Source organism: Coffea arabica, chromosome 5e (assembly GCF_036785885.1).
Source record: "Coffea arabica cultivar ET-39 chromosome 5e, Coffea Arabica ET-39 HiFi, whole genome shotgun sequence".
Taxonomy (NCBI): Eukaryota; Viridiplantae; Streptophyta; class Magnoliopsida; order Gentianales; family Rubiaceae; genus Coffea; species Coffea arabica.
Window position 1 is genome coordinate 51,225,920 of NC_092318.1, and position 22,451 is coordinate 51,248,370.

Below are 22,451 nucleotides of genomic sequence, written 5' to 3' on the forward strand. Positions count from 1 at the left end.
AACCAAACCCGCCGACTCCCAACCGGGGCCGTATTACGAGTGAGAACTGGAAAGTCATCATCCCAAGCGACGTCGCTTAACCGGTGTGTTGAAATAAATGTGCCTGGGAAGTTGTTTGATAAAAAATAACGAAGAAGAGAAAGATGAAGGGGAAGCTGCGAAGCCCTAATCCTAAGGAGCATCAGCTCAACCCCAACTGGGAGCTGCTCCGTCAAGTAATCTACAACTCTATAGTTCCTCCACTTTCACATTAACTTATTCAAATACTAATTCTTTTCTTCTACCATTTTTTTTTTGCTTGTATTTCTTTGTTAATTCACTCGTATATGCAGAAGCTGATAAAGAGCAATGGCCCAAAGAAACAGTCCACCAGAAGCCAACAACAGAAATCAGAACCAGAATCCCAGAATTCCATTTTAGGTCAATCCCACTTTTTTTTTTGCTGGTACTTTAAGTGGTTGAGTCTGATGTATACTAGTCTTTAAAGTATGATTCTACACAATTTTTTGATTCACTGGTTTTTTAGTTATTGCAGTGTCCATTCACAGTAATGTTCGATAAAAGTTTGCATTTTTCTATGTTCTCATGTTGGTTATAATCTCAGGGAAGCGTAAAGAGAGGCCAGTGACTGAGACTGATGGTTCTAAGCCTAACCCATTGATCCCAAGCTCCTCTGATTCCAGGTGCAGGAAAAGCTTTTTACTTTAAGTTGTAGTATCCTTTTGTGGGGTTTATTTATTTAGTTATTCATTTATAATTTTTATTCTTAAATTTATGTTTAAATGAATTTTTCAGTCGAGGAAGGGAATTCAGGTCGGGTATTGACTAATTTGAGCTTTTAGGCTAAAGTTTCCGTATTTCATAAAGAGAAGGATAAACTTGAAAAATCCTCCTAAACAGTGTATGGACTTTTTTGGGCTTGATATGTGGTTTTTTTTTTGGGGGGGGGGGGGGACGGCAGGGGTAGGTGATGCGGGGAAGATGGCTGACTATAATCTTTATGATGTGGTAATGTGGGAAATAGCAGCATGCTTAACAAGTGAAGTGCGGATGTTTTCTTAATATTTATGTTTATAGAATATGTGAGCGAGCTTATGTGTTTGAATTAACGAGTTATAGCTGTTATGATAGTGAATGAATTCTCAATCTTCAAATAATCCAGAAGAAACAATAAGGAAATGTTAGCCCTTTATGTAGTGGTTCCAATTTTGGCATTTGTTCGTTGGTAACATTTTGTTTTCGCTTCATTCTTCTTCTTCTTCTTCTTCTTTTTGGTAGTAGGGGAGGGGTGGGATCTAAGAAGCATACTTCATTCAATGGTATGCTTATACTTTATTTGTCTTGTTCAAAGTTATTATTTTTTGACAATTATCAACCACATTGCAGTGTCACAGATGTTTTAGCCATGGATTGCGAAATGGTCGGCGTCAGTTCTATGGGAAACAAAAGTGCTCTTGGACGAATTACACTGGTATCCCTGGTTACAACTTTTGCGTGTATCACTGCATTTTTTAAAAAAAATTTATTAAGTTTTTCCTTTTGATCTTTTATATGATTTTTCTTTTTTAAATTTTCTCTCTTGAGGTTGATGTAAGAAATATTCATTTTAGCTGTGTGTAATAGAAAACTACTATTAAGTTTATTTTATATACTTGAACAAGTTGAATTATAGTAAATACATAAATTTTCAGTATAGCATGAAAAGGAAAGAAGCTTTGGCTATCAGAATTGAAAATTAGCGACTTGATGTGTTGTTATCTTCTTACATCATCCATATTTCTAAATGAAAGGTCTGCATATAGTACTAGTTATTTTGTCAAAGTGTCCCTCATACATTATATATGGTGTGAAGATAGAGTTATCACCAATTTCTGTTTACAGGCTCCTTGGGAATAAGTGAAAATAGACTGAAAATGTGTAAACCACGCGTGTGAATTTGGGTGAAAATCAGTCACTGCTTTCTTGATCTTATGCATGTATGCTGTGAATGTGGGGTGACGAGATGTATTTGGGTGTTGATCAATGCTTGTAAGTGGAGGATTGGAGCATTTGGTCAGATTTTCTTTTCAGATTAAAACAGAGATTTTAGCTTGTGCCTGTTTTACTTCTGGCATGTACATGTTCTTGTTCTGTCATGGTCAGAATCTAAGAGTTGAAGAAGGTTAAGGTAGCAGTATTAAGCAAGTTTTGTAGTAAATTTGTTTGGCGAAGAATGCCAAGGAAATGCTTTACATGGTAGGATTTAGAAGAGGCTAATAATTTCCATATCAATTTAATGTTGGCCGCTTTGGTTGTAAATGTTTATTTAATGCTTTCCAGTTTCTTACAGGTAAACAAATGGGGCAATGTTATATATGATGAATATGTCCGTCCAGTAGAGAAGGTTGTTGACTTCCGTACAAAAATTAGCGGAATTCGACCTCGTGATCTGAGGAAAGGTTTGGCCAAATTTGAAATTTTGCTGTAAGAATCTGGATTGCACATTTCTCAAAATGGAATTTATAGTTACTTTTTAAAAAGCAAAATAACTAAATTATCAAAATCTTTATTTTTGAATTCTGAAGCCTATGATTAGTTGCATTTTTTTTTATCAGCAATGTGTTGTTAGATGTTATGGACTCCAGAAGCTTTTGGAGTAATAACTGAATTCCAAAGAAAGTTTTTTATTGCAGTGCTCAGCTAAGAGCCTTTTTTTTACTTCAGTTACTATTGGACATCCAACTTCTGGATATAAATATTTCTAACAGTCGTTGAAGTATGACCTGTAATTTTATTCTAAAAATATATTTACTGATCTTTTCTTTTTTGTCTTTTATCAAATATTTGACACTGATTTCATCTGCAGCAAAGGACTTTATTTCAGTTCAGAGGAAAGTGGCGGAGTTTCTCAAGGGAAGGATTCTTGTTGGCCATGCCTTGCACAATGATCTTAAGGCTAGTATCAAATTCTTCAACACCTTGTAGATGTAATATTTGACCGGTTTGAGTGAATCTGAAACACTAGGGAGCTTTTGTGTAGGCATTGCTTTTAAGTCATCCGAAGAAAGATATACGAGATACATCAGAGTATCAACACTTTTTAAAGTATGATTTCCTTTTTCCTTCAATTGCTATTACATTCTTCAGGAACGCTGATCATTGTTTAATATATGCTGATACTGATGAATCAGAGAAGGGCGTAGCCGGGCACTTCGTTATCTTGCAGCTGACTATCTCGGGGTGGAAATTCAAAATGGGGAGCATTGCCCGGTTAGTTTAGTTCCTTTTGCTGTTACATTTATTTTTTCTTTTCAATTAGTTTGTTTACTGATAGTGGGCTTGAAATATAGCATAAATTCTCTATTAGTCCGCAAGATATAAATGCCTCTCGATTACAGGAGTAAGATTCTCGTCTTGATGTTCATTTTATCATAATGGTAGGAATTTTAATAATAATAATAAAAAAAAAGTATCTCCCTAACTTCAACAGCATGCATCATGATGTATGTAAGATTTCAAATGTTGAAATGTAATTGCAATGTGCAAAAAGAAAAAGAACACTTTTAAGTCTACTTTTACATGCGGTTTTCCTAGATTTCAAATAACACAGCTCGAGTGAAGCAATTTCTCCAACAATATCAGCTGCATACATCTCTTATGTGACTATTGTTCTATTGAGGGTATCTACTGTTCCTGCAAATTGTTCTACTTCTTTCTACATTGCACATTCCTTGGCGCACGCTTCTCTATAGTTACTGATGTTGGTATGTATGTTCAGGTAGAGGATGCCAGGGCTGCAATGCTCCTTTACCAGAAGCACAGGAAACAATGGGAAAGGAGCATTAAAGATTTCATTAGGCTCAAGAAAAAGCAGAAGAAAAGGAAACAGAAATGTAAGACGAACGAAGGTGATTCAGATGTGTAGAAGTTGCAAGTGCTTCGCAGGCGGCATCCGTCCTATGCCAGCTGTAGAATGTGTTTGATGATACTAAGATGTCGTGACAACAGTTCAAGAAATTACAAGATGAGCAAGAGGTAAAAGCATCATCAGACACAAGGACTGAACCACCAAAAGGATCTTTTTTTCGAGTTGTTCCACGCGTGCGTGCAACAAATGCAGATTTTTTCTATGACTAATAGAAGATAGGAGTTTGCATCTTCTTCTGAATTGAGCTCCAAAGGCAACAGATGCAGCAGTGTTCTTTTTGGTGAGCATTTTTTTCCCCTTTCTTGGGGTACTCATAATGAGCGGAAGCCCAATTAGAGTCATTTTTTTAAAAAAAAAAAAAAATAACTTTTAAGAAGAAAATGGTGGCTGAATTTTCTATATATAGTATGAGATATAGTTGCACCAATTGACAAAGGCAGGCATGGTTGTAGTTCCTGTGAACTTTCTGATATCCCTCATAGTTGCAAGTGTATCCTCTCGAGGCAGCTTGCAGAAACGCTGGTGCGCCTACTCTTCCGGCTTCCTTTGCTTAACGAAAATTATGCATGTCATTCCCGAAACAATTACATCGAAAACAAAATGCAACCCTCTCTGGTAATATGTCAATATGGTATCCTCCGTATTCGCTTTTGCTTTATGTTGTCTTGGCAGAATCATCTGAAATACCAACATCCTGGATTAGTGGGTGGGGTATGTATACACTATAGGACAAAGATGTTTGCCAACTTTTGAAGACCAAAGATTTTTCTTTACGAGTAAAACTGATTGGCTAAAACTCTAAATATCTACTAATCCCTTGTCAACATTGTCAAATTCACTTCGCATGCTAATTATATGCCCATCGAATTTGGCGGTCAACTAAAAGAAAATCTGTGTCAAAAGAAACAAGAAAACCAAATAACTGAGTGTTAAAAAGGAGGAAAAAAATTATTTTACTTTTGAGAATGGAAAATATTAGATGGATTATACACCGTATGCCCTAAAAAATTTTACTGCATGCAACTACAGGGTAATTTGCAAAAAATTGAGTTTTTTCTAGATTGTTATGTAGTAATATTTTCAAATGGGGAGGGTGCAATTGTGCAAATATAGAACGCGGTTCCACCCGTTGCACACACGATCTGGTACAATGCGCACCAGATATTGTACCATGGATGATGCCACGACTACATTTTCCTTGCCACTATGCCGCGCCCAAATAATGGCTCTGTTTGGATTGTAAATTATTTGAGATATTTTTACTGTAACATTTTTTGTGATATGATGTATGTGAGATAAAAAGGTAATTGAAAAAATAAAAAGGTGTATTGAAAATTGTAACGATGATATAAACAAATAAATTCTGGCAAATAATTCTCCATCCAATACTTCACACGCGGCCGAGCTCTCAAAGTCGTACTGCATCATGGAAAAAGCAAATCTGTTCTGCCAATAGCCCAAAAGGGCCTATAAATAGGACCCGTGCCTCTTTGTTCACTCACTTTGTAGCTGCTCTCCTTTGACGAGACCCGATCGAAAAACGGGAGAATTCTTCTTGCAAGGTATGCCTTTTATCGCTCTTCTTGTATTTGTTGTTTATAATTGGGTATACTATTCTGGATGTGATTCCGTTTTTCCTTGATGTTATTGCAAACCTTGGTCCAATTTAGTCATCTTCTTATATACGATCAATTATTAGGAATTCGTATTTCTAGGGTTAGTGTTTCAAAGAAAAAAAAAAAAAGCTTTACGAGATTTTTCGCCTCCCGATTTCTTGTATTTCTTGGAATGCATGCTTTTAGCTTCTGACTTCGATTCCTGAAGTTTAAGCCCATCAATTGCTTTTTTGAGCAATCTAATTTCCAGGATTGTTATTTTTCGTAGTTCGCAGATTAGGGATTTTTTTCTTCAATCAAAGGGGAAAAAATTTTGAGGATGAAGGAAAAGAATTGTGTGAAGTGACGATGTTCGTTTACAATAGCTGATTCTAAGATTCAGGCTAATGGTTGCTATGAAACCCATTGTTTGACTACGAGATACCTGACTTGTAATGGTTAAATAGCTACTGAGAAATGTCAATTTAATCGACTTAAAATGGATTTTTTGGTGGTAAAGATGTCCGATCGTTCATATTTTTCCTGAAACAAGAAGTGCTGGTAGTTGATATTTGCAAAGAAAGAGGATTGTTGTGAAGTTTGCAATGCCTAATTTCAAGATTTAAACTAAACTGATTTGATTGGTAAAAATCTATGTCTTAGCTGTGTGAATCTACTGCTAAGTAGCTGCTTACAACTATGGATTTGATTGGAGGTTTTGTTTGGATTACTTTTAACACAATTCAGCATGTATTTCTTTCTGTGTGATGTGAGGTGCTGATAGCTAGGTGATATTTACAGCACTAAAGTTAAAAGGAGGGATCATTCCAGCACTTGTGATGACCAATTCCAAGATCTAGACAAAGTGGCAATTGATGAGATCTATATGACTGTCTGTTTTGATATATTGTTAAGCAGCTGCTGGGACATCAATTTGATTGGAATTTGTGTTGGATGTCTTTTTATTGTGATTTTTTATGTCTGAACTAGTTGCTGATAGTTGATACTTTGAACAGTACGTAAAGAAAGGAACAGAAGAGTAGCTTAGAGAATGGGTAAGAGGAAGTCAAGGGCAAAGCCACCACCAAAGAAGAGAATGGACAAGCTTGATACTGTTTTCAGTTGTCCATTCTGCAACCATGGCACAAGCGTGGAGTGCCGAATGTCAGTACTTAGTTATTTCTTTTTTAGTTTTTGTTCTCTAGCTGATCTATCAGTTTTGATGCATGGGATTATTTTGGAGTTGTGTTGTGATACTGTTCTGAGTATTTTGGTAACTTTGGAACTTTGTTTTGTTTCAGTGACATGAAGAACTTGATTGGCGAGGCTGTATGCAGGATTTGCCAAGAGAGCTTCAGCACCAGTGTGACAGCATTAACCGAGCCTATAGATATTTACAGTGAATGGATTGATGAATGTGAGCGGGTCAATAACCTTGAAGATGAAGGTGCCTAGGGTTGAGTTCAGAGGTTCCTGAGTTCTGGTGTAATGTGGGAGGACTTGTAGAAAGGCTTGGAAGTTGTTGTATTATCATGGCATTCGTGGAGCCTTCTAACTGGGAACTCTGGATGGCAGGGGGAATTTAGTGATGCAATATGTACGCAGATGTTTATGTATATATAGCATAAGCGGGTAGATTGGTGTCAAGTTGGTCTGTGTGGTTTGTCAAGGATAATTTGTTTTGTGTTTTAATGAATGAATTTTATTTTCGGCTCTGGTTATTCTGGCCTACTACAAATGATTAAAACCGAAAAAATGAAGAAAAGATTGTTGTGGCTTATTGAGAACCACAAGTGATTAGCCATGAGATGACCGTTTTGGTTTTTCGATCCAAACTTTGACAGGGAAACGAAGAGAACAAAAACTGACGAAAGGATTGTGTGAAAAGTTTAAGGAAGTCTTTTATTCTCTTTTACTAAACGTAGAAATTTGACAGCTTTAGGAAAACTGATCGTGCAACTAGCTAGACATTACATCCACGGCTGCCCTCGGTCTTTTAACTGAGAAAGAAGATAGTTTTGAAGTTTGGAGCTGTTATAGTTTCGAGATGCTATTGGATCTGTGTTTGGACGATAGGCGTGTTGAGATGAGAGATTATTTGTAAAAAAAAAATTTTTTTTGATTGCATCACAAATATATTTTTTAATGTATTTTATTTTTTTAAATATTTCACTTATATCATATCATAATAAAATATAATACAATAATTATTCTAAATAATATCTGAAATAATACTCTATCTAACAACGCTCATTATTATTTGTGAAAAAAAATTGATTAGTGATGTCATAGACACTTTTTTTTTACTCAATTTTTATATTTCAACCACAATTTTATTTTTGTATCACCAAAAGTATAGTGTTATTCCTAAATATCTTTCCAAATTCCAAATAATGCTCTCACTTTGTACAAAAATATTTTAAGGTACACGTGAGATTTATGGGAATTTAGCATCTGACCACAAACTAAAAAAAATAAAAATAAAAAATCAGAAACATCAAATTTGCAATTGTCTATTCTCCTATGAGGTCTGGGGTTCGATACTTGTAGCACCAACCTTTCATGCTAATATTTTTGTTTATTTATTTGTCTTCGTAACATATTCTTTTTATTTTGTTATCTCCTCCTCCCCTCGCGTCTTTTACTTTTCGAGAGGACAAACCAAATTAAACCGAGATTTGAATAAGCAGCTGAAAACGCGAGAGGAGAATAGAAGAGCGGCTCTTCCATGGGAAGACCACCCAGCAATGGCGGCCCTTCCTTCCGCTTCAACCCTGCTGAGGTTAATTATCATTCTCCGCCCTTTCTTTTTAGTTTGGGGCACAATTACACGCCTAAAAGAACCTCTGTAATTTTTTACACGACGAATTAAACTTAACTACTAGTCTTCTCTCCTATATTAGATAGAATACCTGAATTATAACAGCGTGCTAATGAAAAATTTGGTTGTGGATATAGAAGCTTAAAAGCTGGAATTCTTCTTCTAATTAGTTCTAATAATTGTATTCGATGACGGGTATTTGTAGTGTTAGCTTAATTTTTTATGCCTTGTAATACAATTTGTTGTTTGAAACTTGTCAAACACCTTATTATGATGATGATGATCATCAATTATTGGCTCGTCAGAATATTTATGGGTTGTTTCAAGATGGGTTTTTTTAAGAAGCTTAGCTAATAAATACGTATATCAGAAAATTACGCAGGCACGATTGTACACTTATACTGAACTAATTTAACTCAAATTTTAGTTCCAAAACATTTTTGGAAAAGCTTTGACAGATTGTTTATGAGGAAGTTCATTCTTGTTCCATTAAGAAGACCAAGAAAGCTGTTGCAAATCCAGAAAATTACGCAGGCACGATTATACACTTATACTGAACTAATTTAACTCAAATTTTAGTTCCAAAATATTTTTGGAAAAGCTTTGACAAATTGTTTATGAGTAAGTTCATTCTTGTTCCATTAAGAAGACTAAGAAAGTTGTTGCAAATCTTCCGACAAATAGGTCGAGGTCGAGGCATCGTGTTGAGTGATGGAATTTCATTTTATAACTGGATTATCTGTGTACTACCTTGATTAGGTTTGTTATGCTTTGGTTGGGAATGATTTTAACTAATTCTGGTCATTTTGTTGAACAAAATAGGTGGCGGAAATGGAAGCTATCTTGCAAGCACATAATAATACTGCTGTACCGTCACGTGAAATTCTACTTGCTCTTGCTGAGAAGTTCAGGTATCTAATTGGCATTTGCTTCCAGATTACTTGGATGTTCAACATTTTGATGAACTTATTAGCATCTAAAAGTTGGGTTTTGATGCAATTTTTTTTCCCCTTTTTCCTTTCCCAGCAATTCACCTGAAAGATCTGGGAAAGTAGTTGTTCAAATGAAACAGGTAAGACTGCATTTATTTACCACAGCTGGATGTTTCTTCGATAAATTATGACTATTGAAGCATCCACTGCAGGTGTGGAATTGGTTCCAAAACAGGAGATATGCTCTTAGAGCCAAAGCAACTAAGGTTCCAGCAAAGGTGGGTCCATCACCTGTGCCTCGTGATGATTTGGCTGCTGCCAGAAATGTACCTCAAGCCCCTCAACATATTTCTGTTCCTCCTGGTACAGTTTATTTGTCTGCTGGAAGTAGCTTGTAGCTACTTACCTGGACACATTCGTTCACCTTATTTGGCTTCGTGCAGTTCCAGCCATATTTTGACATGTAACTTCATCTCTTGATTCAGCTATTGTCAGGAATGTGCCCCAAGTTTCACAACCTGTATCTGCTCCTTCAGGTAGAACTGTCAAGCAGAGCATTATAATTCCTTAATGAATATATTGTTTCACCTTTTGTTTCCAAAGATTAACGACCATTGCTTGTTTAAAGGCTTAATCATCCTTGATAAGTGAGTTTAAAAATTCTGTATTACATTTTCTTTATCTCATATAGTCTGCAAAATTCTGTGTGACATTTTGTTTATCTCATATTTGGACAAAAAGGTACACATGCTGTTTTAGCATCACTATACAGGCTATATGTATGCATGAACTTATATTTTTCTCCAGCTCTACATGTGTTTATTGCCTGGTTGAGAAGACATTCATCTTTTTCTCAAGAAAAATATGTCTTTTGCTTTATTTTGCTGATTGTCTTTATCTATCCAGGCTATATGTATGCGTGAACTTACATTTTTCTTGAGCTCTACATGTGTTTATTGCCTGGTTTGAGAAGATGTTCATCTTTTTCTCAAGAAAAATCTGTCCATAGCTTTATTTCGCTGATTGTCTTCTGTGTACCTGATCACATGTTTTTAACAGTTCAAAGTGCTGGCAAAAATGGTTCAGATAACTCACAGATGGAGTTTGAAGCGAAATCTGCAAGAGATGGTGCTTGGTTAGTATTCCATTTACACCAGTTTAGGAATTACAGGAGCCAACTGGTTTGTTTTGGCCTTTTCTTCCCAACCAAACTGGTTTATTTTGTGTATAAAAATACACATTGATAAGTTGCTGTTTCTATCTTAGGTATGATGTGGCAACCTTCATATCACATAGATCGGTGGAGACTAGTGATCCGGTAATTCCTGAATTTGAACTACCTAGAAACCAGGAGATATTTTTGTTTGACAATTCTTTTCTTGTTGGTCTCTTCCAAGATGGCTTTGTTTACTTCTGGAAACCTGACTTGTTTTGTTTGTTTTTGCGGCTGTGACTTGACTGTGCATTAAATAAATGGCATCATACTGATGTTTCTGTGACTAGTATTGTCTAGTGGGTTTCATGGGAAGTAGCTGGTTCAACTCTGAATTATCAAATCCCAGACCTACTAGGTTCTAGTTTGCAGTACCTGATTCTGTGGGCAATTCAGAATTTAGTGTATGCTTTTACCATGCTGCTACTGATAGATTATAGTGGAACTTTTTCTATGACTATGTTATGCTTCATTTTTTCTTACACACACACACACGTGTATATATATGTGTGTGTGTGTGTACTGTAGATTTCATCAGCTTCACCTGCACTAAGCAATTCTGCTTTCAAGTCAATTCATCTTATGCTGCTGTGTTTTACATTTTCCACCTTGTGTGATATTAGTCCTGCTGATTCAGGAAGTTCTGGTTCGCTTTGCTGGTTTTGGACCGGAGGAGGATGAGTGGGTCAATGTTCGCAAACATGTGAGGCAACGTTCTCTCCCATGTGAATCCTCTGAATGTGTAGCAGTGCTTCCTGGAGATTTGATACTCTGCTTTCAGGTTCATGCTCTACACCTATTTTAGAGAAAAAGAAATAAGGTGCAAGGGGAAGTAAATATTTGCTTAGATATTGAACTCATCTTGTGATGTCTATTGAACAACTATTAGGAAGGTAAAGAACAGGCTCTCTACTTTGATGCGCATGTTCTGGATGCACAACGGCGGAGGCATGATGTAAGAGGTTGCCGCTGTCGATTTCTGGTGCGTTATGATCATGATCAGACTGAGGTACAATACTCTTACTCCTTAGAACCTAACTTTGATATCATGCCTGACCATGTTATATGTTATTTTTCTTATTGATGCCGTGGGTCCTTATCCTGGAACTGTATCACTATCTCTGTGCCCAATCTTTTCTGAAATGGGACTTCAAAATATCTTTTTAACAACTAGCAGAGGTACTTGAAAATTGCAATTTTCCTATTTTGGCTTGTATACCTGTCATTAACTATAGTGAAGTCCAAATTCTGTGGATAGGATAATGCTTTCAGCCCCTCAAATTAAAAGAAATATAGAAATGAGGAACAATAAGTAATTACTGGTAATCTTGGTCCTTTGGCTTTCACTTTGGAAGATTGGTTCCATTGGATCCAATTATACATAAGAATGTTCTTTGCCCAAAACTTTTTGCTTCATACTGGAAGTATTTGTCAAGAGAAATTATTATTGTTAGAGTTTTCCTTAAAGTTTCTTGGTAGAGTTATGTTTTTGAGTATATTGTCTTCTTCTTTAGGTTAGTATCTTTTTTTCTACGTGTTGGTACATTATTTAGGTAGTTAAGAACATTTGGTTCTTTTCGCTGTCAGCAGGAAATTGTTCCATTGAGAAAGGTTTGTCGTCGGCCAGAAACTGATTACAGGTTGCAGCAACTTCATGCTGAATCTGCAAATTGGAACCAAAATAAAGCAGGGAGCGAACCTCATACAGGCAACACTTTGAAGGTCTCTCTTCCAGCTGAGGCAACACAGAAGCAGCATAAGGCAGAGGCTCCAGCTGAAGTAAAAGAACAGCAGCATAACAATGAGGGGCGTGCTAATACTGGACCTGCAGCGACACCCATTTCTGTTGACAATTTATCCACAACAACAGCTGCAGTGTCTCATGCTCATGCCAATATAACTTCAGCTGCTGTTTTTGCTCCTGTTGCTCATGTTACTGCTCCTGTTGTCACAACCACTGCTCCAATTGCTCAGTCCAATGTTCCAGGGGCCACCATGTCTGTAGCCAATAACACAAGTCCAGTTTCTCATTCCAGTGTATCTAAGGCCACTGTTTCAACAGACAAAGCTACAGCTCCTGTTACTTATTCCAATGTCTCTGGAGCCTCTGTTTCCACCACAACTCCAGTTGCAAATTCTTCTGTTTCTGGATCCTCTTCTTCAGGAATGAGTACCACTGTTCCAGTTGACAATTCTGATGACTCTAGAGCCACTATTTCTACCGCAGCTCCAGTTGCAACTTCCCATGTCTCTGGAGCCACTTCTTCTGTAGTGACTACCACAACTCTGAGGGATAACAGTAATGTCTTTGGAGCCAATACCATGGATTCAGCTACAAACTCCAATGACACTGTAGATGCTAATCCTGTAACCTCTACCACTTCCCCTATTGCAGATTCCAACTTCTCTGGAGCTCCAGGTGTGGCTCCTATTGGTCATTCAGGTGTTCTTCCAGATACTGAGCCTAAAGGCTTACCAGAGAATGTTTCTGGGGCTTGTGCAAGTAACAGTGTAGAAAATACAAGCACCCCACAAGCTACTATTGCTGTGACAAGTAGCACAACTGACACTGCCACAACAGGTACGGTTGAAGGGAGCTCTGATGAAAACACTGTGCAAGGGTAGTTCTGGCAGTTTGTAGTCTTCCATTTTTTCTTTAACTTAGAGCTGTCAATCTCCGGCCTTGTGTTTGGGGGCTATTTCACCATGCAAGTTCTTCTAGGTGGATTAGAAGGTGTTAAAAATTTGTTGTAGTAGTATGATTTTTGAGGAGATAGGATTGGGGCAGAAGTTGTTCAAACATACTGCTGCTGAGGACTGCTTCAGGAGAAAGGCAAACTTGCCTTGAACACAAAGTAGAGGTTACATTGTTTTAGTTGTACCCTGGATGAGAATGAGGAAAATAGCTCTTTAGTTTTTTTTTTTTTTTAATTGTATGTATAGTCAAGATCCTGAATTTTGTGATGCTAAATTATCAGAATTAGTTGGTTAGACTTCAGATTTGAAACACCATAAATCTAACATGAGAAAGGATAAAAAAGAAACTTCAATTTGCTATCCATTCTTTGATTCATTGCTTCGAAGTGCCCCATGGTTAATTCCTGCTTTCTACATTTTAACTAATTAAAACCCATACAATTTTGAAACCGTTTATTCCTTTCCCAAGTCCCCCAAAAAAACCCAAAAAGGGCAAAAAACCTATAAAAAAAGGAAGAAATAATATCAATTCGAAACGACGTCGTTGAGCACCCCTCGTGTGATGTGTAAACCTCGGAGAAACTCGGGGGTGTAGATACCAAAAATGGAATGCAAGCCTTCTGCTGAGTCCTCACAACTGAACTAAGTTGAGAAGCGTCCACGAATGACTGCCATCGCTGCCATGCCAAAACTCGCGCTTCTGCGGATGATAACACTTACACGTCCTCTTCTCTCTCTAGCTGTTTCTTTCAAATAAACCTTCTCCAATATAAACCTAAAATTTCTATGTTCATCACGCATTTCCGCCTGTAAATTGCAATTTCTTAGCTTCGTTTAAAAATTTTAGCTCCAATATTAGCGCTTCTCCGAATTGCGGAGGTGGAGGATGCGGTTACTACTGCGAAAGCCTGAAATAACGAAAGTTAGTGATAGAATTACTGGAAATGGATCATTACGGAGTAGGCAAGGGTTTAAGACTTGTAATAGAAGCATTGTGACCAGCTGTAGAGCGGTGTTGTTGCCGCGATTCGGCGGTCCCGATGTTCTCCAGCTCCGTGATAATGTTAATGTTCCTGATTTGAAGCCTAATGAGGTTCTCGTTCGCGCTCGCGCCGTCTCTATTAATCCGCTCGACACTCGAGTGAGTATATGAATTGCGACTATCAGTGTTAAAGCTTGAATTGCTTACGCTATTTCATTAGTTTATTTTTTCTGGAGGCTGAATGTTAATTTATCCTTTAAGCACTGTTTTGTTGTCTGGATCGTGAGAAAAAGATGGTGTGTTTTATACACGTATAGGTATATGAAATTTTGTGCATGTAAGATGATGCGCTTTACTCGTCAGGAATTTCGCGTCTGTGGATAATAATGTGAAGGGCTGTATTACGTGTCCTGTTATGGATTTGGAGGACGCTAAAACGATACTAGATCGTTGCCAGCTCGATTGAAAGAGTCGCAATGTCATTCAGAAAGAAAAGAAGGGGGGGGGGGGGGAGGAACTGTAGCTTACAGCATCTGGCTGGGTTGAATATCATTGAATAGACAAGAGAACTCATAGAGACGAACTTCATTAAGATTTTGAAATTTCATGGATGGGTCTATTAATGAGAAAAAAAAGACAGATTCTTGCAGTTAAATGGTAAAAAATTTCAAAGAACTGGAGCAAAAGATATTTGTCAACACTCTGGATCTGGCATGCCACGAATATTACCATGACAACAATGCAATGATGGCTGGAATCACACTTCATCTGATAAGCTTGAGATTGGCATTTTAGGCTTTTTGGTGATTTAGATTGCATTTTGGACGAACTTGATTGTTTATGTCATAAATTTAATTAGATTATGAATGAAGAAAGACAAATGATACAACATCAAAATTTATCTATTTATTTACCTGCACAAAGATCAGTCGGACTTTGTAGCCCGTTGTCAAGTCATGACTCCCTCAAAGATGCTTTTAGAGTGCATATTATCTTTCGTGCAGATTTGTTTGGGTGAAAATTTGTTGTTTAAAAGGTTAAGTGACTGGTTACAGGAAGATATCCACTACAAGTTGTTTATTCTCAAAATCATCTAATAAACATTGATGTTCTGATTTCTGCAATAAAGACAATCTCGCCTCAACATATGTTGGGGAAGTTTTATGTAAATCCTTGCATGGTTTAATTCATCTAAGATGTGGATGTATTTTGGAGCAACTTTTCTTAATAGCCATGTTTCCTCTGATTCATTCATAGGTTAAACAAGAAATTTTACTCTCTCAGAATCTTCTATTTTTCAGATGCGAGCAGGCTATGGTCGTTCAATTTTTGAGCCACTCATGCCCTTGATTTTGGGCCGTGATATTAGTGGTGAAGTTGCAGCTATAGGAAACTCTGTACGCTCCCTCGGAATTGGGCAGGAAGTGTTTGGTGCGTTGCACCCAACCGCTGTTAGGGGTACTTACACTGACTACGCCATTCTTGCAGAAGATGAACTTGCGCCAAAACCAGCTCCTATTTCACATGTGGTATGTCTTGTCTTTTTGTCTGTTTAGTATGCTACTTAATCCATTGATGGAAATCTCTTTGTTCCTTTAAGCACTCTGATCTATGTGCTCAAACAACAAAATGATGCATATCTTTCAGCTACCGTGTGTGCTTTCTTTTTTCCTCTTTGAATTTCCTGAGAGCTTATATAGTTTTTGATAATTGACTATTGCTCCAATCTAATCGGGCTTCATCCAGCTTTTCATTTCTTTTATTTTTCCTCCATTTGATCCCATCCTAATTGCCTTCTGTTGTGATGTTTATATTCATATTTTTTGTTTCTTAGCGGAAAGTATTCATACTCTTTTAATATCCCACAGGAAGCAAGTGCAATTCCTTTTGCAGCTCTGACTGCCTGGCGTGCATTGAAGAGTACAGCCAGAATTGCACAGGGGTAATTATTTTTCTTTAGACTCTATGGCAGCAGCCATTAATTTTGGAGTGGGATGTCAGGTCATTCTCTGATGATTTTTTACTTGTGTATGCCCAAGTTGCCAATGAATTTTAAGCTCTTAACTGGTCCCTGTGATTGTATTAATGATGTAATAATCATCTTCTTTTTGTCTACATACTTCATTCCACTTAAAAGCAAATAATCATTGTTTGAAATTGAATAAAGCTTAAATCATAAGAAAACTAGCCACTAAATGTTCCTTAAAATTTTCGTAATACTATATACCTGCATGACTAGCTTTCTTGTACCAAATCTTTTAGGCAAAGAGTACTAGTGGTGGGTGGAGGGGGTGCAGTTGGTCTTTCTGCTATTCAGCTCGCAGTAGCTGCTGGCTGCCATGTTTCAACCACTTGTGGAGGTGAAAGTATTGATCGTGTTCTGGCAGCTGGTGCTGAGGACGCTGTTGACTATAACATGGAGGTGATGACATCAATTACATTATATATATTTCATCAATCTCTACTTTTAATGTATTTTTCTGATGGGCTAGAGTATTTGCACAATTCCTTATGTAAATTGAGATATTTTGGTGGTTTCAGGATCTTGAAGTAGCAATTAAAGGCTATTTTGATGCTGTTCTGGACACAATTGGTCTGCCTGAGACTGAAAGAATAGGGATAAATCTTCTAAAGAGGGGAGGACATTACATGACACTGCAGGTATTAGATTTATGATACTTTAGTTGTCCTTTGTTTTCCTTAGACAAAAAATTTTTTCTTTCTTTTCTAATTGATTTTGGACATAATGATATTGAAGTTTTTATTTTTTATCTGCATAGGGGGAAGCTGCATCACTAACTGATAGGTATGGATTAGCTATTGGCCTCCCATTGGCAACAGGAATTTTGTTAAAGAAACAAATACAGTATCGATATTCTCATGGAATAGGTAATGTTTTCCAATAGATAAGAATCTGTGTTGAAGATATTATTGCTCAAATTGAAGTACAGCAAGATATATGTATCAATTTCGCTTGCTGACTTGAAATTTTTTCTAGCATAATTATGTGTGGGTTTACATTATAATGCTGTGTCAATTTTTGAGCCTAAGCACAATATCTATCAATTTGTGTGCCTGAGCATCACCTTATATTCAGTTAGTTCTTATTCACCTTGTATCAGGGAAACCACAGTATGGCTGTTTCTTTTCTACTAAAACTTCTTTGATGAGTATGACAAAAGGCCTAAGAAGCAGGGTGCCATCAGAAAGTTTTAGAATATCTAGTGATAGATTTCTGCATTGTCTGGAAGAGTTGCTCCATATCACCCGTTGTTCGTTTGGGCATGAAACTCTTTGATCAATGTGTGCCAACTTTCATGAATTGTTTTCTAGAAGCCACTTTGAGTTTTGAGAACTTCTCATCTACTTGTGGTGAGATGGTTATATCTCAAATGGACGGTGAGGATGAAAATCATCTTTCATGCCAGACTTCTTTGTTTTGGAAGACACTCAATTTCCTAGAAGTGTGTTACACCACATCAGTAGAGGGAAAACTGGGATTCTCATGGTAAAGAGTTCATATATGTGCTCGATATCCCATTGCACAAGGTTCCTAAAATATGTGCGCTTGGGATTTTGTCGATGGATGAAGTGCAGCTTCCTATTATATGATGCTTGGGTTTCTGACTGATGCTTCCCATATGATAATGAATTTGATGATCATTTGGAATTTCATAGCATTAACCTGTACGTCGTTCTTTGGTAGTTTAGATAAAACTAGTTTGTGTCATTGGAACTAACGTTTCCTAGAATTCAATTTCCAGATAACCATTTGCGGTTACTTGACCAATTCTTTGGTATGATGTGGTACAGAATACTGGTGGACTTACATGAGGGCTGATGCTGAAGGTTTAGAGGAAATCCGCAGGCTATCTGAGGCTGGAAGGTTGAAAATACCAGTTGAAAAAACGTTTTCCATCACACAGGTTAGAGAGGCCCATCAAGCAAAGGATAGAAAAGGGCATGTTCCTGGTAAAATTGTGCTGGAGCTTGAAAAATGAAAGGGCTGCAGAAACTGAAAGTGAGTCTACCCGACTTAATTGCTCTTGCCGTTATATGACAGGAAGATGTGATTCGAAGATTGTTGTTCAGAAATGCAAGTGTGCATATGCTATATACGACATTGTGAATGATCATCCGAAGGGATATGTAGATAATTGGGATGTTCTTAATTTTGTAGTTGTTTAGGCGAAACTAATAAGTAGGCATGCGATTGGGTTGCTAAGTTCGTCATTTACTTTAGAGCTTAATTTTTATTTCGCTAAACTCCAAGTTGTCAATTTGCCCAAGCTCGAACTGGCACCTTCAGCTTCTAAGAAGAAAAAACTTGGTCTTTGGGATAAAAGAGTTTCACAAGCATCGTCGGGGCACTTTTAACATTGGTGAATCAAAATTCCAGTGACTAATTTTTCTTGCTTTCAAGTTTTAAACTCACTTGGCAATGCCCGCTCCCACGTATCATTGGAAGTACATAAGCCAAGGAGAGTGCTTGTGTTATATGATTAAAGGAAAGGCACTGCAATGTCGCTTTGTGAATTTAACAAACAGAAAAAAATTGCATGCCGGACGTTCACCCAAGTATACTCGGTAACCATCCGAACAAAATCAATTCAGCTTAGAAACCAGCTTCACAGATTGAAAGCTCAAGTATGGAGGGCAAGCATCAGCAAATTACTAGCAAAAACTTCTCCTCTCTCATCAAAATGTGGTGAAAAGTTTTCACTTTCACACCATAGTAATTGCTAGGAAAATACGCTAAACAGTTGTGCACACAGAGGGCAACTTGTAGTACAGCTTTCAAAGAGCATGTTTCTATTGACGAACAAGGCGGCAACATTTGTGTGTCAATTGTATCCAATTGTGTCCAAGTCAGTGCATGAACTCTCCTGTGTTGCTTGCTTGAGTCTGCTTTCCGATCTGTAAGCAGGTGTCTGAGCATTCCACAACTTGAACAAGTTCCAGGAACTGCATCTTTTGGCAGCCAGCTCCACCTCTTCCAATTTGCGCTGCAAATTTCCAACTGCTTCCACCTTATTCTTTAGAGTTTCAACTTCTTTCGCTAGTTCTTGGTTCTTTTGCTGTATCGCCTAATCAAAAAAATTACCGAGTTAATTGTCATTGACTCAAATTTCCAGAAGCAAGAGCTGAAAAGTGACCATCCTTGGCAAGTGATGCGAAGATTATACACAAGAATTAAAAGACATCACCTCCATTTCTTGCTTCCTCTTTTCCTCCTTCCTAGCCTCTGCTCTTGAACTTCTTTGCACCTCATAGACTATGGCAAGTCCTGCTACCTAAACGAAGTACTAACGAACTTGAAAATTGTGATAACAGTCCGGTGAAAGGCGCTAATGAACAATACCTGGAATTTTTAGGGATCTTATCTTACCAAGTTACGACTACTAACTATCAGTCTATTAGCCATCTCATCAAGAGCATGATCAAATTGCAGTTGCAGAACTTACTGAGAAGACGAAGAGTTCTCCAAGAATATCTGCGGCTGCTTGTACCGCCCTCTCCTCATTCAGCGGGCGGATCAGAAGATCTGATGAATATCCATAAATTCGCCTTTGCATGATGGTCGAGAATCTGTGATTTGCCTGATTTAACAGAAAAACAAATCAGGATCAAAACTGCATTGGGGTGTTAGCATAGAATGTGCATAAATAATCTGACGTTACCCTCCAAGCTCAACCTAACTGCACTCAGATATAGAAGAAAACACCTCCCAGCCCAATAAAAGATAAAAGGAAAATGTAAGTACTCTAAACCATCTCTCCAAAAGTATAACCAGTAGTGACCACATTGAAAATAAAGAACACATTTTCTGTTGTATACTATAGTTCTCCTCTAACACCATCCTATATTTGTTAGATCACAGTTGGATGAGTTTTTTTTTTTATGACCGAAAAAGGACTTTCATATCATAAACTACAAGAAAAGAAATGCCTCAAGAGGATATAGTAGTAGAATGCCTATCTATTCTCCAACTACAAAGGAAACCATGATAAGAGCTACACCAGTTGAACTGATTTGAGATAAAGGACAATGGGTTCGGTTTTAGTTAATCAGCTGCCTCTTGCCAGTCACACGAACCAATTGATGGTACGTACTTCTTTGGTTTACTGATTAAAAAGAAAAAAATCCATCCATGGTTTTGTTAATAAAGAAATTGCAATATGCAGCAATGATCAATACTTCGTCTTGCAATTACATGCAAGCAAGAAAAGGGAAAAAAAAAACGATAAACTTGAGCCAACGTAAAAAGCCGAAACAAATATTTAAATGACATAAAAAGTAGGATGAAATCAAGATGATGTGGGTTGGAAAAATTAGACCTGAGCAATGTTGATGATGAAATCACGAAATTTGGGGTGCAAACCGGCATCTTTCTTGAGCCTATTAGCGATTGGCTTTGAGATGGTCCTCAGAGCAAGCGTTCCAAGCTTAATAACTGGTATGATCATTGTTGTTTTGTTTAACTGTCCCCAGTTTTGCTTTACTCTACTCAAATTTCTACGCCGCAACTAATTTGATCACATGTTCAACTGTTGTGTTGCATATTCCGATGATATTTAGTTCAAAGTTTGGGTTGAGATAAAGCCCAAAAAAAAAAAAAAACAGTTTCTTGAGGAAGAAGAATAGCACAGCGCAGCACAATACTCAGGTCTCTATGCCTCTGCGCTATCGTCTATTTCATCAATGTCATTATTCCCCCCCCCCCACCACCCTCACCAATCCAACCCATAGAAAAATGCTACTGGACTGGGCCTAATAATAATTATAATAAATAAACTTGAGAATATGTTTTCGGGTTTGTTGCCACCACTTCCTCTTTAAAACTGGGGCCCTGAACCATAATTTGAACGGAGCTAATCTTAAACAAGTGTTGTCCGATGTTTTTCTCAAAAGAGCAGATAGCAAAAAAAGTTTCAACTTAACTTTGAACTTGTTCAAATGCCAAAATGCATTGAGAGGCACTAGTTTATTATCTACCTTTTTAGTTGGTTGAGGCACTGACTAAGACTTTGTTCTCGGTTGCTTTAGTGATCGGTAAATAATTATTAAAAATAATTGGAATCTGTAAAAATTACTATTTTGATGATTATAGATTTTAACTTTTGCAGTGATTCACAAAATCTATAATCAAAATACAGAAGCAACCGAGATCATCATAAAAATTTAGTAACTAGAATCAGAATCTAAAACTAGTTAAAATAACCAACTAAAAACAAGCCGTAATTGACCAGGTCTCCAACTGAAACCCTTCATTTATCTCTTATAATGCTTCAAGTCCCTCTCCTTGCACCAAAAGTGCCAAAAAAAAAAAAAAAAGAAGAAGATTTTGGCTCTATTAGTTTAGTGCCAAGAGCCCAATTTGCTTGCATGAGCTTTCGAAGCAATGGGCCTGAGTCTACGTGTTGAGTTAGCAAAAGAATCGGCCTGGTGATGAAGTGTTGGGCATGGAAATAGGCTGAGAATTGCTGAAGCCCCTCTCTTTTGCAGTTGCTGCCAATTGGTCCTTATTCTCCATCAAGAGTCATTTTTAATCTTTAATGAAGCAAAATCGTTTAGTGATGTGAGGACTGCGTGATCCTTTTTTCCATGTGAGGTGGAATTGATCACTGACTTAACTAATTAAAGTGGAATAAAACTCCCTTTTCACTTACAGTTGGGCTTTCTTTATTATTATTATTATTTTTTTGTCACAGCATATTTCTATAGTCTAATCTATCCTAATCTAGGGAAAGGGAGAGCCGATGGAAGTAGAAACTCCATGGAAGAAAGTCACTGAAGATAATAACATATAATGACAAATTGATGGACAATTGTTTGAATATTTGACATCCCAGCACGATCAAAACTTAAGGTTGTGTTTGGATTGCATTTTCCGTGATTTTTCATAGAAAAATTACTGTAACGATTTGATGTATGTGAGAAAAAAAGGTAATAGGGAAATGTGATCACGGAAAACGACGCAATTTTTCGACGAAAATCGGCATCCAAACAAGGCCTAAGGAAGTGATTGACAGTGATCACAAGGCGAGATGGCTGCTTTGTCCTGGTGGCAGTTGGGCTTTCTTTATAGAGAACCAAAAATGGCCTTTGCTGTCTACCACTCCTCATTAGCAGTACTTACCCCCTTAACAAAAGTAGGAACTTTTGGTCCATCACTTTGCCCCCTTACTTAATTCATAACTGGTCTTGTCATCTTTCCGTGGTCTTGGTCAAAAGCCCTTTTCTTCAAGGAACACTTGTCCCACATTATTATTTCAGTCATCATTTCACTTAGAAGTTTGAACC

At 37.3% G+C, this 22,451-nt stretch overlaps 5 protein-coding genes across 7 annotated transcripts; 4 read left to right on the forward strand and 1 right to left on the reverse strand.

Moving 5' to 3' along the window:
* Positions 1 to 50: 50 nt before the first annotated feature.
* Positions 51 to 4,334, forward strand: LOC113688242 (uncharacterized). The gene is made up of 9 exons (XM_027206002.2): positions 51 to 215; positions 333 to 420; positions 605 to 683; positions 1,387 to 1,471; positions 2,330 to 2,438; positions 2,846 to 2,934; positions 3,020 to 3,084; positions 3,171 to 3,249; positions 3,758 to 4,334. Exons 1-9 carry the CDS (start codon positions 144 to 146, stop codon positions 3,902 to 3,904), a joined length of 813 nt encoding a protein of 270 aa, XP_027061803.1. The 5' UTR covers positions 51 to 143; the 3' UTR covers positions 3,905 to 4,334.
* Positions 4,335 to 5,310: 976 nt separating this feature from the next.
* LOC113688344 (transcription elongation factor 1 homolog) lies at positions 5,311 to 7,223 on the forward strand. Its single transcript, XM_027206149.2, has 3 exons — positions 5,311 to 5,469; positions 6,519 to 6,666; positions 6,804 to 7,223. Exons 2-3 carry the CDS (start codon positions 6,554 to 6,556, stop codon positions 6,955 to 6,957), a joined length of 267 nt encoding a protein of 88 aa, XP_027061950.1. The 5' UTR covers positions 5,311 to 5,469; positions 6,519 to 6,553; the 3' UTR covers positions 6,958 to 7,223.
* An 886-nt stretch (positions 7,224 to 8,109) lies between these two features.
* Positions 8,110 to 13,371, forward strand: LOC113743293 (uncharacterized). 3 transcript variants are annotated; one of them, XM_072049149.1, is made up of 11 exons: positions 8,110 to 8,284; positions 9,146 to 9,234; positions 9,350 to 9,395; positions 9,468 to 9,618; positions 9,741 to 9,791; positions 10,315 to 10,390; positions 10,522 to 10,573; positions 11,106 to 11,249; positions 11,358 to 11,477; positions 12,056 to 12,767; positions 12,864 to 13,371. In XM_072049149.1, exons 1-11 carry the CDS (start codon positions 8,231 to 8,233, stop codon positions 13,091 to 13,093), a joined length of 1,725 nt encoding a protein of 574 aa, XP_071905250.1. In that variant the 5' UTR covers positions 8,110 to 8,230; the 3' UTR covers positions 13,094 to 13,371. The 3 variants fall into 3 exon arrangements, with proteins under 3 accessions (XP_071905250.1, XP_027127072.2, XP_027127073.2); XM_027271271.2 differs by having other exon boundaries at positions 8,112 to 8,284; positions 12,056 to 13,371; XM_027271272.2 differs by having other exon boundaries at positions 8,113 to 8,284; positions 12,059 to 13,371.
* A 373-nt stretch (positions 13,372 to 13,744) lies between these two features.
* Positions 13,745 to 18,372, forward strand: LOC113743269 (uncharacterized). Its single transcript, XM_027271227.2, has 7 exons — positions 13,745 to 14,306; positions 15,449 to 15,676; positions 16,016 to 16,089; positions 16,410 to 16,569; positions 16,689 to 16,808; positions 16,928 to 17,036; positions 17,961 to 18,372. Exons 1-7 carry the CDS (start codon positions 14,052 to 14,054, stop codon positions 18,146 to 18,148), a joined length of 1,134 nt encoding a protein of 377 aa, XP_027127028.2. The 5' UTR covers positions 13,745 to 14,051; the 3' UTR covers positions 18,149 to 18,372.
* A 386-nt stretch (positions 18,373 to 18,758) lies between these two features.
* LOC113687637 (uncharacterized) lies at positions 18,759 to 20,696 on the reverse strand. Its single transcript, XM_027205202.2, has 4 exons — positions 20,486 to 20,696; positions 19,613 to 19,747; positions 19,355 to 19,441; positions 18,759 to 19,234 (listed from the first exon to the last, which is right to left on the reverse strand). Exons 1-4 carry the CDS (start codon positions 20,612 to 20,614, stop codon positions 18,992 to 18,994), a joined length of 594 nt encoding a protein of 197 aa, XP_027061003.1. The 5' UTR covers positions 20,615 to 20,696; the 3' UTR covers positions 18,759 to 18,991.
* Positions 20,697 to 22,451: the final 1,755 nt, after the last annotated feature.